Source organism: Buteo buteo, chromosome 23 (genome assembly GCF_964188355.1).
Source record: "Buteo buteo chromosome 23, bButBut1.hap1.1, whole genome shotgun sequence".
NCBI classification, from domain to species: Eukaryota; Metazoa; Chordata; class Aves; order Accipitriformes; family Accipitridae; genus Buteo; species Buteo buteo.
The window spans coordinates 5,989,968-6,012,868 of record NC_134193.1 but is presented as its reverse complement, the minus strand read 5'-3'; the positions used below and the strand labels follow the sequence as shown (position 1 = coordinate 6,012,868).

At 57.3% G+C, this 22,901-nt stretch overlaps 1 protein-coding gene across 2 annotated transcripts; it reads left to right on the top strand.

The window, feature by feature from the left end:
* The first annotated feature begins 2,096 nt into the window (after positions 1–2,096).
* SLC6A17 (solute carrier family 6 member 17) lies at positions 2,097–15,870 on the top strand. Of its 2 annotated transcripts, XM_075054605.1 has the most exons (12): positions 2,097–2,382; positions 5,955–6,112; positions 6,394–6,520; positions 7,148–7,329; positions 8,428–8,538; positions 9,501–9,742; positions 9,982–10,104; positions 10,440–10,632; positions 11,004–11,196; positions 11,388–11,547; positions 12,109–12,271; positions 12,712–15,870. In XM_075054605.1, exons 1-12 carry the CDS (start codon positions 2,097–2,099, stop codon positions 13,078–13,080), a joined length of 2,307 nt encoding a protein of 768 aa, XP_074910706.1. In that variant the 3' UTR covers positions 13,081–15,870. The 2 variants fall into 2 exon arrangements, with proteins under 2 accessions (XP_074910706.1, XP_074910707.1); XM_075054606.1 differs by lacking the exon at positions 9,982–10,104.
* Positions 15,871–22,901: the final 7,031 nt, after the last annotated feature.

The window sequence follows — 22,901 nt, the reverse complement described above, 5'->3', positions numbered from 1 at the left end:
CAGCCGTAAGCGGTTTACGTGAATGAGCCCTCGTTAGGAAATTAAACATTGCTGGGCCAGGCTTGAAAGAATAATTCAAACGGCTTCTCCAGAGGAGCCGGATCCAGGAAAGATGTGGAGCCGACACAGTTGCCTGGCAACGGATGCAGCCGACAGCCGAAAATAGCTTTTCTAATAGGAACGGGGCCTGGCAAAGGGGGAACTTTCTTCAGGGGTGAAAAAACACCAAGGTGAGGGTGAGGGAAGGTGAGGTTTCCTGCTGCCAATGCTTTGCTTCCCTCCCATGCTGGGTTGGGACCTTAGTGCACTGGGTGGGGATGGGCTTTGCTGCCTGGGTTGAACCTGCTGCTGTGAAAGGGTTTGGGATTGTGAGCTGAATTGGGTCAAGAAGATGGATGTTTGTCCAAAGGAAAGAAGAGCTGGGGATGGCTCTGGAAAATCATGGGAGAGTTTTCCTTTGGCTCGCCAGGAGGTCCATCCTGCATCATCCATCCCGGCAGAGACTGGCTGCCCGTGCTGAGGGTCGGCTGTCCCAAGGACTGCGCTGATGGGTTGTTTGTGCCATGTCACCTGTGAGCTGCTACTGGGTCTTGTATGAGCTTTGAACTGAAGGAGAAAGCCCCCAGGGCGAGGGTGAGATGATGCTGCAGCCCGGCTGGGGTAGGACAGGTCCCTGAGTGCAGCAGCATCGCTCTTCCAGGGGCCAGTGACCAGCCTGGTGTCCCCTGGAAAGCAGGGACGGAGGGCAGAGAAAAGAAGCAAGTATGGCCCTTTTGGGAGAGTAATTTTTTCAAGATGTGGGGTTTCTGTGTTTTCTCCCCAGCTGGTGAAGTGCCACAGTCCCAGCTGGGGTGGGAGCTGCCAGTCTGACCCCAGTTCTCCCAGTATGGAGAGGAGGGATGTGGTGCTTTCCTAGTTGGGGATCCCCAGCCCAGCAGAGAGGATTTCCCTGATGTCCCCAAGCTTTTTGAGGCAGGGGTGAGCTCTGCAGGGCTGACCTGGATTGTGGGCACCCCCTGAAATCCCTCTGTGCAGGATTGCTCCCGCAGCTGGAGGAGTCCCCGGTGCAAACACACAGCTGCCTGTTTGTAAACACGACCCACCACGCACATCCACTCATCACCGCGCCGGCGGCAAACCCACACTCCCACCCACGCTCCCTCCGTGGGTCCAAAAATTACCCTGCTTGCGCTTATTCCGGCCCCGCACCCGTGGGATCTGGTGCCATCGGTTTTGGGAATGAGGTGGTGAAGGCAAACTTGTGTTAACTGGTGTAACCGCATGGATGCTGTGGGACTGGTATGGCTCTCCCTGGGCAAGTCTGGCCTGCGATGAAGGCTGGGAAGGTGGAGAGACTGGGACGATTGATGGCTTTGCCTCGGCTGCCGCTGTTTTGCAGCCGTTATCTGTTGTAAAGCTGCCTGGGAAGATTTAGCTGCAGGCTTCCAGGCTTTTAAGTTGCTCCTGATAATGTCCAGGGATGGAGAGATAGCCTGGGCGTTTGTCACTGTCCCCTGAGTGCTTTCAAGCTGTTGTGAGGCTGAGCCCAGGCTCTGCCGATGGGTCAGGAGGGGAGGGAGCGGGGCAGGGAGGGCAGAACCCTGGCCGGCGCTGAATGTGGCGTCAGCCCTCGTGGGGGATCAGCTGCGGGCCCAGGGTTGTTAGAGGGGAAAAGAAGTGTCACGGCGATGCGACTAGCTCCATCGCTTGTCACTGTCCCCTGCAGCTCAGGGAAATTCCCACTTGTGGGTGGCGGGAGGCTCTTCTCCATGAAGGCTGATCCAAGGTGTTGCTCCTGGTCCATCACTTATGGAGAAGGGGGCCCTTAGCATTCCTCAGTCCAGAAGGAGGTCTCCAAAGCATGGGGTGATGGAGACCCTTCTCCCCCTTGTGCTGCTGGTCCCACTAGCACCAGGACACGCTGGGGGTAAGGCAAAACCAACTCACCCTCTGTTGACCTCTTCCCCTGCCCAGGTCCTGCTGATGAAGAGGAGGTGAGGTCTGAGCTGTAGCTCACACGGGTGCCGTTCCCTGCGGGACGCTCATCTTCTCCCCTCGCCCCATCCCGCCCCCCGGGGCCACGTGGAGCCATCCCGATGCCGAAGAACAGCAAGGTGACGCAGCGGGAGCACAGCAGCGAGCATGTCACTGAGTCGGTGGCCGACCTGCTGGCTCATGAAGAGCCCGTGGACTACAAACGCAGCGTCCTCAACGTGACGGGGGAGACCTGGGACAAGCAGAAGGATGGAGATGAGGAGCTGGATGCAGAGAACCGGCCGGCGTGGAACAGCAAGCTGCAGTACATCCTGGCGCAGATCGGCTACTCCGTGGGGCTGGGCAATGTCTGGCGCTTCCCCTACCTCTGCCAGAAGAACGGAGGAGGTGAGAGGTGGGGCAGGGATGGGCTCAGCCCTTAGGGGAGGGAGTATAGCCCAATCCTGCCTCACTGCATGTCGAGGGGTGCATCTTGGGGCAGGATGGGGGTTATTGAGGCTTTAAAGTGGGTTATTTGGGCTCTGAAGGAGGAAAGGCGTGGTCAGGAGCTGCTCATCGCTGCGCCTTCATCAGTTCAGAGATGCGGGAACCTCCAGGACGGCCTCTTCCTAAAGGTTGTCCACCCACCCACTCCAAAGTCAAGGTGAATCCCAGGCTGAGAGCCAGGATTTTTTGCTGCAGCCCCCCAATTCCTGTTGGGGCAATTTGGAAACTAAGGTGTGAAAAAAGAAGAGAAGGTTCCTCTATTTTCCCTAGGTCTTGAAGCCCTGTTGTGTAGGCTCCAGCCCCTTCCCAAATCCTCCTGCCAGCCAGCCTGTCCTCCCAGCCCACCCCAAGCCCACTCCTTGATTTTCCAGGAGCAGCCCAGAGGGCCAGGTCTCTTCCAGCTGTGCTGAGACCAGACACCCTTCATGACACTGATGAGAGGGCGGTTTGCTCCGCATTAATTCAAACCCAGCCTTCGAGGCCTCTCCCCCACAGCACTGACCTTTGCAGTGATGGGAAACAGCCCCCGCTGAGCAGCGTTGAAGGAAGCCAGGATCAGCCCAACTTTCCCCTCTCCCCCCTTGCACTCGCCTTGTTCCCGGAGCTGCATCATTCGGCGTGCCCCCAGCCCGGGAGCTGGCAAACCTGCAGCGCTCTCAATAATTAAAACTTCTCTGGTGTCATCTTCACGATGAGTCATTCTCCCCAAACGAAGACCTGTGCAGTCAGCACTTCCCACCCCAGGGCTGCTCGCACCCCCATCGCCTTCCCTTCCCAGCTGGGATGGAGCACGCTGCGGCCGGCTCGTGCATCCCAGCATCTCCCCGGCTGCTGGCACACTTAGCTCCCAGTGCCCTAGTTTGGGTCCAGGCTCGGCTCGATTTTGGCACAGCACGGCTTTGCACGGTGTGTCCACCACGTTGCAAAGCTGATGGGGGTGGGGTGTCTCAGCGTGGTCTTGGGTTGCAGCGAGCGAGCATCTGCAGGCGTTGCGGGACTTGAACGCCTGCGTTAAGCTGCGTTGCACGTGCCGGTGCACATGTGCATCGGATGCAGTGGGGAGGGTTGTATGCATGGCTCGAAGGAGGTTGGAGGCAGAGCCTGGGGTAAATTCAGGGCTGGGATAGATTGATACACCCCTGCTGGCTTCATTACACAGCTCTCCGCATCTGGCCTCTGACTTCCAAGCAGGTTTTCCCAATTAAATGAGATTGGGAACCAGCTCAGACCCTGGAGATCCAGAGTTCCGCTTCTCTGCAAGCACTTAACCCAGCTGTGCCTCAGTTTCCCCACTGGCACAAGAGTCAATAACTAACAGTAATTAGTGCAAGGAATGAAAATTTCTCAGTTTATGCTGACGTCTCTGCTGTCCTGTATGTTTGCATTCCCTTGGCTGTCCCAGGTGCTGGGTGACAGGAGGAGCAGTTCGTGTTCCCAGGCTGGGATTCATCCTGGTGTATTCCCTGGCAAATCCAGGGTTGAATTTGCTGTCTGCATGTGCAGAGCATTAAGCAAGCGTTTTTAGACAAAAGGCTAGATGGGATGTGAAGTGGGGATGAGAAATTCAACCTACAACAGCCCTGAGACCCACTGTAGCAGAGGAGATGGGTGTGCTGGGTTTGAACGCGGCAGCTCAGCCCCGTCCTGCGGCAGGACACAGGCACAGAGCCAGGCAGGGACTGGGACAAGCAGCTGGCTTTAGGAGCTCCTTGCTGTTGTATAACATCTTCCTGCAGCAGGTGTCAAAAAAGGTTTACAAGCTGCCCCAACCATTGCCCCTATTTTACAGAAGGGGAAACTGAGGCACAGAGCTGGGAATTGGCTTGAGCAGCAGATTGCTGAGCTTTCCTGCACTTTTTCTTTTGGCCAAGCGGCATCATCTCCCCTGTCCCATGAGGCAGACACTGATTTTCTGCCTTTTCTTCCCACCGCGTTTAACCTCCTGGCCCCTGGCTGGGATTCCCACCAGGCTGCGAGGCTGATGCCAGACAGATGGATGCAGGAGCTGGGGAGTGATGGACAGACCACTTCTGGGTGCGCTGAGCAGCCCTGGGATGGGGTGGCAGCTGCTGCTTTCTCTCCTGCTCCCCAAGTAGGCGTCTGTGGGGGAGAATGGCTGCGTGCTGGTAGCAAGATGAGCTGGAGCCAAATTTCCAGGACTCGGTGTGCCAGGAGCCGGCATGGGCTGGCAGCCCTGCCCGTTGTACTTCTATGGTGGTGCTGCCGAGCATGGCAATGCACGGGGCATGAGCTGGTGCCCATCTTTCCAGAGATCACAGGAAGAAAATCTCCAATATTGGACAAATCTGCATCTGAATCTGTCCATCTGTCTCATCTCCGTCCATCCGCAGGTTGAGATGTGGGCGCCCAGGAGGGCGTTGCAGAGATGGGATGCTCGTGGTCCTTCCCAAATTACACGGGGCTCCAGCTCTGCCCTGCTCTCTGCCTCTCCTTTCATCCACCTAATCACCCTGGACCTCTTGCATCTTAATTTATGTCCCCACCTGCATTTCTAACACGTCAATCCCCAACCTGCTGCCAGGGTGCTTAGCTCAGGACATTATTGCAGGCTGAACCGCTTTGCAGCACCGCTGCTCGAAGCAGCATCAGCTGCCACAGGTCCTGCCCGGGGCCAGGGGGTGGTGGCTGTCACCGGGGTCTAAATCCAGCCAGGAATTTGCCCAACGCAACCAGGCTCCAGCGTGTGCCTTTGGATCGCCTGCCGCCCTGTGGGAGTGAGCCTTATGCTCCGGAGCCCGTTCCTCAGCCCCTGGCAGAAGGTTGGAGTAATTCATCAGCTGGGCGCTGCAGCGTGAGTCATCGCATCCTTTACGGTCAGTTGGTTATGCTTCAGGAACTCCTAATTTCTCTCTGGCCTCCTCAATTAGGCAGAGATTAACTGAGTTTCTAATTTGAGCTGTTTCTACCCCTACCAGAGGACCTCGCTCCGTACCAGGTGGCACGTGGCGTGGTGAATGCTGCTGCCGGCGACGTGGGGTGTCTGCGGGGGGGTGCGTGTTGGTGCAGGGGGCTCGGCTGTGCTCAGACGTGCGTGTGCAGGCAGGACCTGGGTGAACAGGAGATGTCCTGCCTGCCTGTGTGTCCGAGATGGCTGGGAATGTGTGCGTGTCCCCATGGGTTGGCTTACCGGGGTGTCTCCTTGTGCGTGGGGCGATGCGCCTGCAGGGATGCAGCATGTCTTTAGGTGCGTTGGGGTCTATCTCACATGTACCCACACTGGCAGAGGATGTTGCATCCTTTCCTTCCACACACGTGTGGTTTGCTCCTCTCCATGGCTGTCTTCTCTGCTGCCTGAGCACCAATCCGCATTCCCAGATCCATTGCAAATGAATTGATGGACCAGGCAGAGCCTGTCCCAGCTCTGCCCTGCCTGTCCGTCCCTGTCCGTTCATCCTTGGCTGCATGAGAGCAGGAGGAGACAGGTCCATGATGAGCTTTCTCTCCCCTGCCAGGTGCCTACCTGGTCCCGTACCTGGTCCTGCTCATCATCATCGGGCTCCCCCTCTTCTTCCTGGAGCTGGCGGTGGGGCAGCGGATCCGCCGGGGCAGCATCGGCGTCTGGAATTACATCTGTCCTCGCCTGGGGGGCATCGGCTATGCCAGCTGCCTCGTGAGTGCACCCGTGGGTCCCCTCGGGGTGCATGGGATGGCTTTGAAAGCTGCAAAGGCAGGGATGGCCTGGAAGTAAACATCAAGGGGCCCCGCGTGGAAGTTTGGGAGGTCAAGGGGAGTTTTTCCAGCTCCACCCCTGGGTCTAGGGCCAGGTGGGAACAGGCCCATCCCCTGATCTCAGCATCCCTGCTCCCCCCGGCTCCCTACCCAGCGGAAGGTGTGTTGGGGACAGTGTCACTGCCCTGTGATTTAATACCATGTCCTCCTTCCTCCCCCCAGGTCTGTTTTTTTGTCGGTCTCTATTACAACGTCATCATCGGCTGGAGCATCTTTTACTTCTTTAAGTCCTTCCAGTACCCTCTTCCCTGGAGCGAGTGCCCCATCGTGAAAAATGGCTCCGTGGCCGGTAAGGGATGGCCACTGGCATGGGGGGAGGCTCGGTTTGGGACACCGCAGGTTGAGGTGTCTCCTGGGGCACCAGGTCCTCTCCGGTCCAGCTGCCTTGATGATATGAAAATGTTTCCCTTGGGTTGGATAGGTCTCTCCCATGCTCTCCTCTCGGGGTCTGTCCCCACTGATGGGATTTGATGCCAGTTTGAGGATGCAGAGCTTGGGTCTCCAGGCTGCTTCAGTGCTCAGAGCCAGGATCTGACCCAGGACCATGGAGGGAGGCAATGAGAGCCAGGCAGGGCTCACCTGGCGGCTCCATCAGTGCCCAACTGAGATGCTGATGGAGCTAATGGTGTTTAATGGCATCTGAGCATCTCTTTGGGACACTCTGGGAGGTTTTACAGCAAATGCAAATGTCTCTCCCTGTATTTAATGTCTTATTTTCATCTGACAATGGCTTTATGTCCTGTCTCTTCTTTTTCCTGCCAAAAATGAGCCCCATTAACTCCTGTCCCTTAGTTTCCAGGGATGCCTGCCTTTCTTGGCTGGCTCCGGCAGGTCTTTGACATTGTTAATCCCCTAAGAGATGGTGGGTGACTCTCCCCCAGCCCCCTCATGGTCTCCTGCCTCTGTTCGGTTGCAGTTGTGGAGACCGAATGCGAAAGGAGCTCGGCCACCACCTACTTCTGGTACCGGGAGACCCTAGACATCTCCAACTCTATCTCAGAGAGTGGGGGGCTCAACTGGAAGATGACCCTGTGTCTGCTGGTGGCCTGGAGCCTTGTTGGCTTGGCCATGATCAAAGGCATCCAGTCCTCGGGGAAGGTGGGTATCGGTGGCCACCTGAGCCTGGCTGGGGTCTGTCCTTGAGGCAGAAACCCCCTGCCTGAACCACGCTCTCCTGCCCTGATCTGGGGTGGCTGGAGGATACTGTGTCCCCTGGGATCCAGAATAAGATCAAAAGAGGATGTAGGGAAGAGGTTTAGTCCAGCTGACACCTGCAGCCATGGCCCAGCGGTCAGCCACATCAGGCTAGCCAAATTGCCTGCTCAGCCCCTGCATTTGGGGGGATGCCAACTGTCCGATCCCCTGATGCCATCTTGATGGATGCTTGTAGGGTGTAGGGGTGAGTGTTCAGTCCTCCTTCACAGGGGGAACACTGGGACTGTGCAGGAGAAGCAGGGCAGGGAGGAACAGAAAGCTTTGGGAGAGAGATGTCATTAGCTTGCAGAGGCCATTGATATTTCAAGCAAGGCTGTGTAAGCAGCGGGGTCAGATGCAGAAGGGTATGGTCTCCCAGGACACTTTAACAACCCTGTCTCCAGATGTGCTCTGCAAAACATCTGGTGCATTAGCAGGTAGCAGAGGGCAATGAGACCCCTGTCCCACAGCCCTGAGAGCAGACGGGTGGGAGTGAGCTGCAAAAGCAGGACCACAGCAGCAGGTCTCCCCTGCCCAGGATGAAGTCCTATCTGCATCTGCTCATCAGGGCACTGAAAATGTGTCCCATGCCAGTCACCAGCTGCGGCTGCCTGCAGTTCTGGGCAGATGCTGGGGAAAGGGGGTGGGGGTGGGGGGATGCAGAGCTGTCCTTCCCTCAGGCTCCCTGGGCACCAGGAGTTTGTGTTTCAGGGATTTTGTAAGCCAACACTGGCATCTTCACATTCAGCCACCCCAACAGATTTTCTCTCTTAAGCATGTCCAAGCACTCTGCAAATCCACCTAAGCTTCAGCACTTGTAACATCCTGCACTGAGGAGGTCCCACAGCTAAACCCTGCCCTGCCTGCAGAGCAGACCTCATTTTGGGGAGGGTAACCCTCCCTTCTCACCCCTGTTGAGCTATCCTCGGATTGGATGGGGAAGTGGCTGAACTCACGAGCAGTTAATGAGATTGTGCCCACGTTGCATCCCTCTTACTCTAGGTGATGTACTTCAGCTCGCTCTTCCCCTACGTGGTGCTGGTTTGCTTCTTGGTGCGAGGACTTCTGCTGCGTGGGGCAGTAGATGGGATCATGCACATGTTCACGCCCAAGGTAAGAGTCTCCAAGCCCAGCACACTCCAGGCAGGTTCTCCTCCTGGCAGGTCGCACCCTATTTTCCCTTATGCTCCCCACCCCAAAACCCAGAGTACCACCCCAAACTACCTCGGAGATCCTGATATATCATCAGGATGTTCTAGCAGCACCTTAAATACAGGGTATGGCCAGGACAGCCACAAGCCTCGCATACTCACCACCCTGGAGCTGCTTTGAGCCTTAGCATCACTCCCATCACCTTTAGGTGCCCAGATGCCAGGGTAGGGGAGTGGGGGTGCCCGAGACAATATATTTAAAGACTTCATAGGAAAATGCTGGCTGGCAGCAAAACCTCTGCTGGTGGTATGCATCCATTAATTAACCAGCTAATTAATTAATTAAGCAGAGATGTAGATGAATCAGCTCAGCCGGCGAGGCTGTTAGGAGATATTAATTATGATCTCTTGATGAATGACACTCGGAGGCCTCCAGCCTGCAGCTCTGGCTTGCAGGAGAAGGGGGGATGTGGTTGGGGGGATGGGAGGTTAAACAAACCCACCAGCCGAGGCGTTTGATTTCAAGTGCTCCAGGTGCTCTGGAGGCAGGAGATGGCCAGGGGAGGATGGAGACCCATGGTTGGATGGTACGTGGGTGAGGGGATGGGGATGGGGATGCCAGCTCCCCAGGGCAGCTGGGTGGTCCACTGGGAAGCTGTAGGGCTTTGCACTGGGAGATTGGTCGTCCAGCTTGGGCTCTGGGGCACATGGAGCACCTTCACCTGCCCTTTTCTATGCCTCAGTTTCCCCTTCTGTGGGAAAGAGAAAAAGGACCTCTGAATGTTTGGTAATGCAAGACCTGATCGTGGTAGATCAAAGCATGCCCATGGCTGCTCCAAAACCAGCCCAGGTTGTAGGTACAGAAGCCTTTTAATTTAGCTCTGGCTCCACTGTGATGGGTTTTTCTTGTGTCTCCCCTCCAAGCTGGACAAGATGCTGGACCCCCAGGTGTGGCGGGAGGCAGCTACGCAGGTTTTCTTCGCCTTGGGCCTGGGCTTCGGGGGGGTCATCGCCTTCTCCAGCTACAACAAGCAGGACAACAACTGCCACTTTGACGCCACGCTCGTCTCCTTCATCAACTTCTTCACATCCATCCTGGCCACGCTGGTTGTATTTGCTGTGCTGGGCTTCAAGGCCAACATCATGAATGAGAAATGTGTGGTGGAGTAAGAGTTTTTTCTCTGTTTGGGGTGGGCAGGTCTTTGCTACTGCTGGTTGTGGTGGGTCTGGAGGCAATAGAGGAAGTGCTCTGGAGCTGGGTGATACCGTGTTTTGGTGGACCCAAGTTCCTGATGGTCAAGTCCTGGATCTCCAGAGATGTCCCACTGCAGCTGAGGCGGTTCGGTATTCAGCTCCTCCAACCTAAAATCCAGCCCTAAGATGAGCTCTTATTCTGCAAACTAAGGGTGAATCCAACACGCCTAGTCACATCACCTGGGTTTCCCCCAGTTTCTACTCGTCGTAGCGTCCACTTGTCTGCAAGGTTAAGGGAGCTGCTCTGCTGTACACCAGAAGCAGCTGGAGGAAGGTGAATTTGTGCACCCAGTGTTATCTTTAGACAGTGAGCTGCATCCATAAAAATCCTGGCCACACACTGTGGAGTCCCAGAGCAGGAGGTAAGCCTGAGAAGGAGGTGCAGAGAGCCCATTTACTGGTGGGTCCCCATTTGCATCCTCTGTCATGTGGCCTAATGCAATGTTTACACCTTAGGAAATTGCAAAGAGGTTCTCTGACTGGGACCTGGGTAACGTGACCCAGGGAGGTTCATCCTGCCTGATGCAAAGGGCTTCCATGGTCAGGCCCCTTCCTCCACCCTGGGAGGAAGGGGACATCTCTGGGTGATGAGGCTCTGCTCTCCCTCAGGAATGCTGAGAAGATCTTGGGCTACCTGAACACCAACGTGCTGAGCCATGACCTCATCCCACCCCACGTGAACTTCTCCCACCTCACTGCCAAGGACTACAATGAGATGTACAGGGTGATCATGACGGTGAAAGAGGGGCACTTCAAAGAACTGGGCTTGGATGCCTGCCTGTTGGAGGATGAACTCGACAAGGTACCTGGTGGCACTCCTGCTAGGACCAGGAGGTCACCTACTCCATTGCCTCTCCCTGGTAGGAGCTGCTCTACTTGTGTTACTCCTGGCACGTGGATCTGGAAAATCTATTTTTAGAGGCCCTCTGGGAATGGGGATTCTCTGTCCCTGTGGTCTTCCCCAGCACACAATGGTCCTTCCTGGGGTGAGGGAAAGGTCTCACCATAGCAAGTCTAGCAGGGTCATCACTGCTTCCAGGCTGGCGTACCAGACTGGATTTTTCTTTCCTTGAAGAGTGGTTCAGTGAGAGAGACCTGAGGCATGCAGGGGCTTGCAGGCTGTGTCCCTGACATGTTTCTTCTCATCTTTTGGTCCTCTCTCCCCCCGAACAGTCGGTGCAAGGAACTGGCCTGGCCTTCATTGCCTTCACAGAAGCCATGACCCACTTCCCAGCCTCACCATTTTGGTCTGTCATGTTCTTCCTGATGCTGATAAACCTGGGGTTGGGGAGCATGATCGGGACCATGTCAGGGATCACTACGCCCATCATCGACACCTTCAAGGTGCGGAAGGAAGTGTTCACAGGTGAGGTCTTTTCTCCTGCAACCTCCTGGGGGAGGGGTGGAGGGTCCCTGTTGCCCTGGGGAGTCACTCCAGAAGAATGTGGACATAGTGGATGTGTACCGGGTCCTGCTAATGCAGGGAAGGGACCTTGTGGTGGAGGCCTTAGTTGCCCTTGGGGTGCTCTGCTGACCATGCTTGTTTGCTCCCCACAGTTGGTTCCTGCATCTTCGCCTTCGTGGTGGGACTGATCTTTGTGCAGCGCTCTGGGAATTACTTTGTCACCATGTTTGACGATTATTCAGCCACGCTGCCACTCACGGTTGTGGTCATCCTGGAGAACATCGCTGTGGCCTGGATTTATGGCACCAAGAAGTAAGGCGTTTGTATGACAAAAAGAATAACTGTGCTGTAACTCCTGGCTAGCCTCCCCACCCCTCCTTCCAGTTCTTTTCCATATGACTTTTTCCCCAGGAGGCCAGCTCTGATGGAGCAAATGCCCAAGGAACAGCTACCTTATAGAGGCAGGAACTCAGTTCACCTTGATCCTCTTGCCCTACACTAGGTGTAACCCAGCCCCAGGAGCAGGTCCTTCTAGCGGGTATCTACTGTCGGTTGTGGTGCTCTGACACTTCTGATTACGCTTTTGTCTCAGGTTTCTGGGCCCTTCTGGCAGGGGACATTATTCCCCCCAGCGCCTGTTCTTGTTCATAAGTTGGCCAGAGCAAAGGAGGCTCCGGCTAACACTCAAATGGCCTTTTCCTTAGGAGGTTCCCAACCAGTCCTACAGGCTTGAGGGGACACTGAGATACTTGCCTGGATCAGCTGGGTGGTTCTTCAGGTTCTACCTTGAGCATAATTTAAAATGGGGGCCCCTGGGGAGAGAGTTTCTCACTTGAAGGTGGGGAATGGCATGGTTCCATCTCTTCTCGGCAGGTTCATGCAGGAGCTGACAGAAATGCTGGGTTTCCGGCCCTATCAATTCTACTACTACACCTGGAAGTACGTGTCTCCCATCTGCATGGCTGTGCTCATGACCGCCAGCATCATCCAGCTGGGAGTCAGCCCCCCGGGCTACAGTGCATGGATCAGAGAGGAGGTGAGCACAGCTCCCTTCCCCACAGCCACCTCCACTCCAGGTCCAGGCTGAGCAGGGGGCAGCTGAGAGCTGCAGACCACCCCGCTCTTCACAGCTCTGCTTGTTTCTCCTCCCCTCTCCTGCTGGGAGATGTCCTGCCTGTGGCCGCTCATCCTCTGCAAGCAATCAGGTTTGTCCACACTGCCCAGAAGTCTCCAGCCAGCTCTGACCGTGGGCTGAAGTTTGAGCTTGGATTTTGGTTTGCTTCCACAGCTACATGCTGTGTGCTGGACCATGTCCTTTTCTTTGATTTGACCCCACCTTCTGATAGCTCCACGTGGTGCCCCTGAGGATGAAGTCTGGCAGGAAGCAGCAGGAATTGCCTGGCACTTAGCAGACGTACCTGGTGTGCATCACCTTTGCTGTAACAGCCCCTTGACACTAATATCTGTCTCTTCCAGGCTGCAGAAAAGTTCCTTTTCTACCCAACCTGGGCCATGGCTATCCTCATCTCTCTGATCATCCTGGCATCCCTCCCTCTGCCTCTGGTCTTCATCCTTCGGCAGTTCCATCTCGTGTCGGATGGCTCCAACGCCCTCTCTGTCACCTATAAGAAGGGCCGGATGATGAAGGACATCTCCAATTTGGAAGACAACGATGAGACCCGCTTCATCCTGAGCAAAGTGCCCAGCGAGACCCCGTCCCCCATGCCCACACACCGTTCCTACCTGGGTCCCGGGAGCAACTCCCCCATGGAAATGAGCAGTGCCCCCAACGGACGATACGGGAGTGGGTACCTACTGGCCAGCACCCCTGAATCCGAACTGTGATGGTTGCCTGCCGACCACCCCCACCGGGAGAGGAGGTCACTGGGGAGTGGATCCTGGCTGTCCAGGCAACAGGAAAATTAATTAATAAGGAAGATGAAGAAGAAACCCCTCTTAAAATCGTAACCAAAAGCAGCCATTTCTAAGATGACATCGGGAAGAAGGGATTGCGGGAGGGGCAGGACTCCTCTGACAACCCTCGGCTGAAAGGCAGGATCCCCCGGGGTTGCCTTCGGGGAAGGGAGGAGGAACAAGAGACGCTGCAATATCTTTCCGAGAGTTGTTCTCGCACAGCTCAAATCTGAAGCAAAGAATCTCTCTTTTCTAAGCAGCTGATGGTTGGAAAAAGGACCTGGTATCAGGTGGAAAGCCAGCCACGCTTCCACCTGTAACCCAGCGCTCTTCCCTCCCAGTCTGTTGTCCTTTAGCGGGGAGGAGTCATGGCCTTATTCCAACGAGCACAATTAACCATTGATGTTCATAGCACAAAAAGGTGCTGCTGTTGTCACCATCGTCGTCATTGTTGTATCTCCTGTAGGTTTTTATAGCTGTGGACACACCCAAATAACCCCCAAATTTTGACCAGGGTTGGCAGGGAGCAGTGCGGGGCTGGCTGAGACATTGCAATGCGTGAGACAGTGGATGGTGGATCCTTGGTATCTGTTTTGTTACCGCTAGCATGGGGACAGCGTCTGTGGGTTGTTCTGAGACACGGAGATGTCGTGCCCATGGGATGAAGTGGTCGGCATGCTCCGTGGTTAGGCAGTTAGCATGCTGAGTGGCAGAAGGACCTCTGAAGTGAGGGTGATTTGGATGTGTGAGCATGTGTGGGGTCTGGATAGGGTTACCGTGATGGGGGTCAGGAGTGCTCTCCTGGAATTACTCCTGACATGTGGGATGCTCTGCTGAACCAAAATCCCTGGCATGGTAATCGTCTCCTCTTGCTGCTCTCTTTTGATGTCCCAGAGGGACAAGCAGAGAAGCTGTGGGGCATCCAGTCCTACCGCAGTCCTGGTTTAGCTCTCAGGAAACCACCCCCTGACTTACCCCCCTTGCACCCACCAGCTGAGGTGAGCTGGACAGTGATTATCTCTGGACACGCGTCCTCATTTCTCATAGCTTTGAGCCAGGGGGTCTGCTTTGCCTCCCGTTGCAGCTCCACAGGGGCTCAGCAGCCTTCGGATGGGGGTAACCAGCTCTTGGGGACAGCAGGCATCTGCTGAGCAGCAGTCACTGGGAGTCAGTACCTGGTTCCAGTGTCCCCGCTAGCCCTTGATCCAGGCTGGTGAGCCATTGGTAGAGCCCAGGGGTCTCTCTCGTGCCCATCTATGTTATCTGGGGACCAGACTGATGCGACCTTATGTTGTTTCTCTTCAGGCTGTCAGTAAAGGTTGGGATCTCCCAGCTCCGAGTCTCTCCTGCTGGGACTGAGGGTTGTTTCCTTGAATCCTACATGTAGCCAAGCATTTCTGTCAAGAGTACCAGTATTATGTGGCATCTTCCTCCTTTCCCCATGGGGACAGGGGAGCAGCAGCCTACTTGCACCCTCTCTCCCTCTCAGCACGTTGCTATGGCCTCCAAAAGCTGAGGAAGCTCCTCATCCTTGGTTCTGCTGGGCTTGGATCATGCATGATGGTATTTCAAGCCAGTCTGAAGGCCAAGTTTGTGGATGCTTGCACACGAGCCCTTCTCTCCTCCGCTCTCCTGTCAATGGGTTTTCTTTCACCTGGATTCTTTTGGCTGGGAGGCGAAGGCAGAAAGTACCTGGTCCATTCGCCACATCCTTGACTTCTCCTGGCATCTCTGGGGCCAGGAGGTCTCCCACGATGACATTTTCTCTTGTGGGTAGTGATCCTTTATTTACAGTCCTTCTCCATGGGCTTGGCTGGTGACCTGGATGCTCTTCCTGGACAATTAGCTCAGGCCTTTCACTAACCATTTTTCCAGGGGGAAAACAGAGGCATGGACTGAACCAAAGCAGCTCAGTGTTTGATAGCTCTGAGAAGCACCAGCCCTGTGTGGTCAGGATCAGCCATGGTCTTGTTTCTCCTCCGGCAATCCCCCCTTCACCATCACCTCTGCTGTCTTTCTCCTTCCCCTGCCTGTGCCGAGCCACATAGAAATAGTCCCATGGCATCGTCCCTGAATGGGAGAAGCACAAACCCCGTGGCATTTCCCCATCCTTAGGCAAGATGTTCCCTCCCACCTCTTATTTCTCCCTCTGTCCCCAGTTTCCTCCACCCAACCAGCAAAACAGAGGATGAGCCAAATCGTTGCCCAACATCACCTTCCCAATGCCCCTGGGTCTGGGGGCCGGATTCCCACCATAGCTCCCATGGAGTTAATGGAGCAGGAAACCTCCCATAGCCAAAGTGCTTAGTCCCATCCGCTCCCATGGCATGATGCTCCTCAAACCCTGGGGGGAAGGGTCCGGCCCTCCGTCTCTCCCATCACCATTCCCAAACCAGCCAGGGAGGCATTCGCTTTCCTCCCCTCTTCTTGCAGCATCAATAGGAGGCAAAGTCAATAAGAAGGTAACAAAAAAGCTATATTATATATATATAAAATATATACAGAGAGAGGAGATGGAATAATAACCTAGAGATTCTCTATTTCTATTGTATATTTATTCTGTAAATGTCACTGTAAATGCTGTTAAATGACAAAACGTATTCCAAAGTGGCCCGTGACCTATTTTCATTCCCAGTGCTGTACAGATCAATTCTCACTGTATATCGGGACATATTTTTACCTTTTTATTTCTTGTGTGCGGTGGGTGGCCATCCCCCTGTCTCCCCCCAGCCCCAGGGGGTCCAGCTGTCCTGGGGATCCAGCAAAGAGGAGGAGGAGGGATGACACCTTTATTTTTATCTGTGGAAATACTGTATTTCTTTGTGGCATTTGCTCGGTGTTAGACACAGGGTGTTGGGGGGGGGGGGGCGTGTGTTAAATTTTAAGTGATCTGTGTCGTCGCCGTGTGAGTGTGCGTGTGTTCGTCCGTAGATGCCGTGCGTGGGGGTGTGCGCGTGTATGTGTGCGCGGATGTGTTTTGTTTAGGATTCACTTCTCGCTGTACTCGGTCACTTTTGGAGCCTGCGTTGGGGGTTTCTCCCGCTTGCCGGGGCAGGCTCTCCCTCCACACACCTTCTTGGGGTCCCGGGCTGCAGATCAGGCCAACCCCCACTGGCTTTTAGCCCTAGAAATCACTTTTTTTCCCTCTTTTTCTCCACAGAGGCACAGGGAATAGCTGCTAGTTGTGAGCACAGGCACTTTTCAGTTTTCCTCCAGGCGCTGGGAGAAGGAGGGGGGAACTGCTGCCAATATTCCTGTCCCCCCACATCAGCTCCCCACGCGGTTCCCAGCCTGGATCCTGCTGCATGGAGCAGGATGGTGTCCCTGGCTGGGGGACAAGGAGGTGCTGAGTAGATCAGGAGGGGCCAAAACCCTGTCCCCTCTCTGGAGACAGAGCTGGGGAGGGCTTAAATGGGTCTGGTGAGGGGATGGCTGGTGCTGAGGGCAGAAAGGAGCTTTGCAGGAGGGTGCCCGCCCTGTGACGGCGGTGCTGCAGGTCCAAGGGTGCACGTGGTCCCCGTAGGGCTGGAGCTGGGACGCTCCGTCCCTGAGCATCGGGTTGTGCGGCCAGTGCTGTGGGTGAGGGCTGGATCTGCCCTTGACCCTGGTGCAAAGCAGAGGGGATGGCTGGAGCCGGCTGTACGCTGCTGATTTGCACCGTCCCTGGGTGTCCCTTGGCCCCTTCCCCTCAATCCCTCCCAAAGAGCCCCTGCGTCACCTCCTGGCCCCTACCCAGACCCCAGCAGGTCACGTTAAACCCCAGCACCTCCCTGGAGCAACTCCCACTGCCTTCCTCCTGTCCCCCATCCTTCCCTGAGCCTGGGTCTCACTGGCAGGAGTGGGGAACAGAGCTGGGTGGCCTTGGTGGCTGGGACACACACACACACACGGCACAGCCCGGGCAGAGCCATGGCAGCACGCAGGATGCGGCTGCTTCCCCTGCGGGCAAGCACAACGCTGGCAAAACCCTCCTGTACAGGTAAAAGCACAGATCTCGTAGTAACTCGTCCCATGTATCCTCGTAGCCGGTGTATTTACCACGCGTGCCGTGCCGGCCGGACTCCTCGGCAGTCGAGAGAAATCCTGTAACAGCTGTAATGGAGTCCGATTAAAAGTCTCTTCTTACCAAATCCCTTCTCACCAAGTCTCTTCTCTGCCTCTGTTTCCTTTCTTGGGGTGGGCTTTGGGGTCTCTCTGAGGTTGGGCGTTGCAGAGAGCTAAAGCAATAGGCATTGGGGCTGTCAGCACCCACAGGCATCGATGTCTCTGTCCTTCCCTGTCCCGTCCCGTCCCCGCTATCATCCTTTTGTCTCCCCTGATCCTCTGATTCCCTTTCTCCATCCAGCATCAGCCCCTGCGAGGGGCTCACTCAGGGCACGGCTGCCCGCACGTTCTTCAGGAGCATCGTGGAGGTGATCTTCCATCCTGGACCAGTTCAACCAGTACACACTGGCTTTATGGGGCATATGGACCGGTAAGACACAGCATCTCCTCCTTTGCACAATGCCCTGCTAACATTGCTGGTGGCTTATCCTGAGGGGGGTAGTGGGAGTCTGGAGACCCTACCTGGAGAAGGACCAGAGATTTCCAGCAGCCCCAGATGACTTCAGCTGCTGGATATTAGCTTAGTAACAGGCTTGGTGGGGAGTGGTACTGCCCCTTCCCTTCCCTCCCATCTTTTGTAGCTCCTTTGGCTTCTCCAGGGCTGATTCAGGCCCAGGGAGCATGAGGAAGGGGGGGAGAAAACAGCATGGATGGGACCAGGTGAGATCCACCAGCCCTGGGGACGCCATCAGCCTACTGCCGTGGCTGTGAACTGAACTTGTCCCCCCACCTCTACGGTGGCAGCTGTATAGGAGCAGGGCAGGTTTTCTGAGCACCTCTGCATCATCTGGAGATGTTGGTGTAGGATTGAGGCAAGTGTCTGCAATAGGGGCTGGAGGAGCAGCACTGCAGGAGGTGGCGCACGGGTTATCTTTGCCCAGAGGCTGTCCAGGACCTGGCTCTGGGGGAAAACATCCCCCGGGGACGATGACCAGGGCAAGAGGACGCGTAGGGCAGCTGGACCCCAGCACAGCCCCGATCTGTGGGAGCAGGGACAGAGATGGTCCCAGCTCCTCCTCATCCCCAGTGAAGTGGCACAGAGGGGACACAGGATTACAGATGCAGCACCCATCGAGCCCGACTCAGGGTGATGCCTAGGGCTCTGTGGTACCCACACGTGGTGCTCACTGCTGTGCTGAGCTGGCCAGCCTCAGCCCACCCCTGTGCTCCCACTGCTGTGTGCGCTGGGTGGCTCTGGGCTTGGGAAGAGGCTTAGATGCCAGACCCAGGAGGGTACACATGTCCCCACCACAGGACTCTGTCTAAGGACAAGGCACCGGCAGGCTGCTGCCATGCCGGCTTGTCCCCAGTGTGGAGAGGCCTCGTTTTGTTTTATTCCTCTTTCCGCCTGCAAAAGCAAACCCTGCAAAAACCCCAAACAGCAGCTCTGCTGCATCTTTGGGATTGCAGCTATCGCCTGGGTCTGAGTGAGCTGCTGCCGTGGAAAAGCCCCAGGCCAGGAGGGTGAGTGGGGCAGGATTTGGTTTCCCCTGCCCTGCGGACTGGCGGGAGCTGAGAGCAGGTCTGGAGGGGTCAGAAACACGTAGGTCCCAGTGCCAGGGGCTCCCTGCAAAACAGATGAATGAAACAAACTGAAAAGGGTGATTCTGGCCCTTGTGGGGCTAGAAAAAAGACGCAGAGAAACAGGCCCACATATAAAATTTAAGCCAAATACGTGCTTAAAAAAAACGTAATTGAATTTCCTGTGACAGCGAGGCAGGGAGCCTTCAGAGCCTGGTGGGAGGCGAAGGCTGGTGCCGCCGCATCAGGGGGTTGTTTTTGGGAGTCTCATCTCAAAACAGCTCTGGACTAGGGTACAGGCACATGGTGGGTACGGTCACACAGTGGAGCGTCTAATAGCAACATCTTGCTGTGGTTCCCTGAGCACCTCGGAAAGAAAACCAGGGACAGTTATCCCAACTCTTAAAGATAGGGAAACCGAGGCACAGCAGCAGCTCATGAACCGCTCCTGGTCATTCCGAAGGCAGATGATCACCACCACCGTCCCCACTGCAGCCCAGCCTCCTCTTGCTCCCAAATTGCTTTTATGGAATAAAATTGCATCAGCGATGCCGTGGATGGAGCCAGATTCGCCGCTGGACTCAGACATCCTCCGCCGCCTGTTTTTTTTTTTTTTTTTTTGTCTTGCCTTGGCTCCAGCCTGTGTTGCAGGACCCACAAGATGGCACTGTGTGACAGCAGCACCGGGACTCTGCCACTCGCCGCCTCGGGAAAAATTTGGGGTGCAGGCCCCACACGGGGGAGGGTTGGGATGAGCTAGCTCCCCTTCCAGGCAGAGGTCGTGGAGGGAAGGGGCTGCCAACTCTGTCCGTGCAAAACTGCACGGACCAAATATCCATGTTTAGCTGGCGCTGAGCAATTTTAGTTGAAAAATTCACCCAGCAGAGGCGGACGGCAGAGATGAACCTTGCCCATGGCTTGCAACAGCTTCGTTGGGAAGAGCCACCTCCAATAGCGTCCTGAGAGGTTGCTTGGAGCTTGTGCCTTGGGGAACTGCTCTGCAGCATCAGCACCCTGCCGTGCTGTGGGTGCTACCACCCACAGGCTGGAGACGGACCTGTCCCACCAAAAGCATAAAGGGAAGAGGGCAGAGACCTTGTTTGGAGCATCTAGGGGTTGCTGAGGTCAGCGTATCTTTTTATTAACAGAGTCCTGGGCTGGAAGGACCTGGAGAGGTTGGTTTGCCCATCTCTACCTCAAAGCAGGATCGTCTCTCCCTGAAGTGAGCTGCAGTCCACCTCCCTCCTCCGTCCCTCCATGGACAGAGACATTGTGTGACCCCAGCATGTTCCCAACCTCTCCTTTAGGCCACGCAGCCCTCCCAGTATCCCAGGGCCCAATTGAGCTGGTCTTGGTGTGCCAAGCTGGGGACATGTCTGATGTGCCGGGCCACGGGCAGGGCTCAGGGCACCGTGCCGGGTCAGGGGGAGAGACAGCATAGAGACCAGTGGGGGGGACCCAGAGACCCCTTACCGTGTCCTCAGGACCCACCCAAGGGCTGTGGCTTTCCAGGTTGGAGCTGATCTTCCTTGAGATCTTCCAGGTGCTGCTCTTCGTTCCTTGATGTTATCTGAGATGCCTTCAGTCTTGCAGGAGGTCCCTGCAGAAGTGACTCCCTCTTGCTCCAAAAAGGCCCTTATTCATCAAGCTCTTTCTATTTTCTCTCTTTCTCTCTCTCTTTTTTTCTTTTTTTTCATGGACATTAAAAATCTGAAGGCATATTTAGAGAGCAGACAGCTTTGGGCGGGTGTTGCTGGCTAAAAGATCTCTTCCTTCCCCAGATACAACCCATTTGTCTGCCTGGCCACCTCCTCCCACCCCAGGAACGGTCGCGCTTGGGTGCACGAAGATCTCCCCAGGATGAAAGTCGCCGGATAAAATATTAGCATCAGGTCGCAGCATTCCTTCCTCCTGGCCAAACTCGCATTACCGATGATGAGGAGCTGAGCTGCGATGCCTGGCCGGTGATGCAAGGCTCGATTCTTCCAGCACGGTTTTCCCTTGGGCTCCACGCTCTCCCGCTGGTGCAGCCCCGGGTGGTTTGGGTGTGGAGCTACGCCAGCCTCCACCCGCTCAGGATCCGGCCCTGGAAGCTGTCGAGTTGCAGTTACAGTTGGAGCAGGGCTTTCTTGGTGGTAAGATTTTTAAGCGCGGCTCTCGTGCCTTGGGGCTTTTTGGGTGGAGCGTTTGCCCCAGCCACCTCCAACGCCCCCCAGTTAAGGGGGTGAGCGTGTCACCGAGGGGACAAACCTGGGCAGGGGGTGAGGAGGGGCCCTGGGGGGGGAAGCTCCATAGAGCCCAGGGAGGTGCAGAGAGGGGTGCTGGCACGGGGCAGCATCCCTCACTCTCTGTCCCCTCGCCCTGCACCAAGGACCCCCTTAATCAAGTGCTGACCCCCTGGCTCAGCCCCCCACCCTAATAACAGGCCTATGCTGGGCTTGGATCCCACCTATGACCCCAAAGCACCCGCCTGCATCCCCCCTCTGCCCCAGCACCAGCAATGCCAACGCAGCAGTAAACAGCGCTGGCGGGGCCGGGTCCTTCAGGTCTTTGCCTTGGTGACGGGCTTGTCCCCTGGGTCACCAGAGCTCTTCACCCCCTCCCCAGCCCCAGGCGATGGGGCTGAGCATCACCAGCACCCCAAGGGTGTAAGAGCCCACCAAGGAGGAGGGTTTAGGGGAAGGGACCCTGGGGCTGGGGTGGTTGGTACCCTGAGTCCCAGGCTCGGCGTCCGCGGGTGCAGCGCTGGGGAAGGGGCATCCTTCACCCGAGAGCCAAACCGGGACAGAGAGATGCTCGGGGGACGGAAAGAGGGCCAGGTCTGCCTGTAACCACCCGGCTCCCCACCGGCCACGGACCCCGCACCCGAGGTCGGTCTCTCCTGACCTCTCGGTGAGCGAGGGATTGCGAGCCAGGGAGGGATGGGATCTGCTCGAGCCTCTGCCAAGAGCTGGCTCCAGATCCGCAGCCAGCTCTGGGCTGCATTTCCCCTCCGGCGCGAAGCGGAGCTGGGGTGTCCGGGGTTCACTCCTCGCTGACACCGAGTCCCCGAGAGCCTCGCCTGCACGTCGGGCCCCGCGGGGAGGTGAGCCGGTACCTGGGGGTGCGGGGGGGGGGGGGGGCCTGGGGGGCCGGGTAGGGGGGGAGCTGGGCTGGGGGTGGAGGGGATGGAGGGATGGGAGGATGGAAGGAGGGATGCGGGGATGGAGGAGTGTGGTTGGGAGGGAGGGCAGCGGCGGGGGGCTGGGGGGCTGGGGCGGGGGGGGGGGGGGGTCCCCGGCGGGGCGGCGCCGGCTCCCGTAACCCCGCCGCTCGCTCCCAGCCCTATAAAAGCCCCGGGCGGCGGCTCTTCCCCCGCCGAGCCCCGGAGCAGCCCTCGCCGCCTCCCCCGAGCCGAGCCGGGAGGCAACGGCCGGGGCGCAACAGGCCCCCCCCCCCCCCCCCCGGGCCCGGCCACGCGTGAGCGGGGCCCCCCCCTCGGCGCCGCAGCCCCCCCCCCCCCCCGGGGAGGACAGGGCCCGGCTTGGGGCGGGGGGGGCACATCCATCCCACCTTCCCCCCCTGCCCTCCCCCGCCGGGAAGCGGGGAGGTGCCCCCCCCCCCCCCGACCCCGGCCCCGGGAGGGCGGAGGGAGCGCGGAGCCGCCGGAGCGGGCGGCGGGGCCCCCCCCCGCGCCTGGCGCTGCAGGTATCGGGGAGGGGGGGGGACACACACGCAGCCCGGCGGGGCTCAGGGCTCGTCGTGTCCGTGTCACCCCCCCGGCCTTGGCGGCGGCAGCATCCTCCCCGGCCGGGCCCGCATCCCCCCGCGGCGGAGCCGGGGCTGCCGCCCCCCCCCCCCTCCCCGAGCCCGGCCCGCGGCCCCCTCCTGCCCGCACTTGTTGCTGCCCGGCAGGGCTGGGCTGGCTCCCGGTTTAGGGCGGTTTTATTTCAGGGGGTGGTTTTGGAGGGGGTGGAGGTTGCAGCCTCCCCTGCCGTCCCCCAGCAGCCAGCGGTGTCCGGCTCGGCTCCAGCCTGCTCCCCCTGAGGCCAGAGCCAAGCCTGAGCCCCCCCTTTTCCCCTCCCCAGTCCCATCTCTGCCCCCCTCTCCCGCCTCCGCCGACCCCCAGCTCCTCGCCCGGAGGAAGG

Excerpts from the sequence above, each read along its gene's own strand:
- SLC6A17 (XM_075054605.1), top strand. The coding sequence starts at position 2,097 with ATGCCGAAGAACAGCAAGGTGACGCAGCGGGAGCACAGCAGCGAGCAT. Across the intron at positions 2,383-5,954 it reads CTGCCAGAAGAACGGAGGAG|GTGCCTACCTGGTCCCGTAC; the intron begins GTGAGAGGTGGG and ends CTCCCCTGCCAG. Across the intron at positions 10,633-11,003 it reads TGGAGGATGAACTCGACAAG|TCGGTGCAAGGAACTGGCCT; the intron begins GTACCTGGTGGC and ends CCCCCCGAACAG.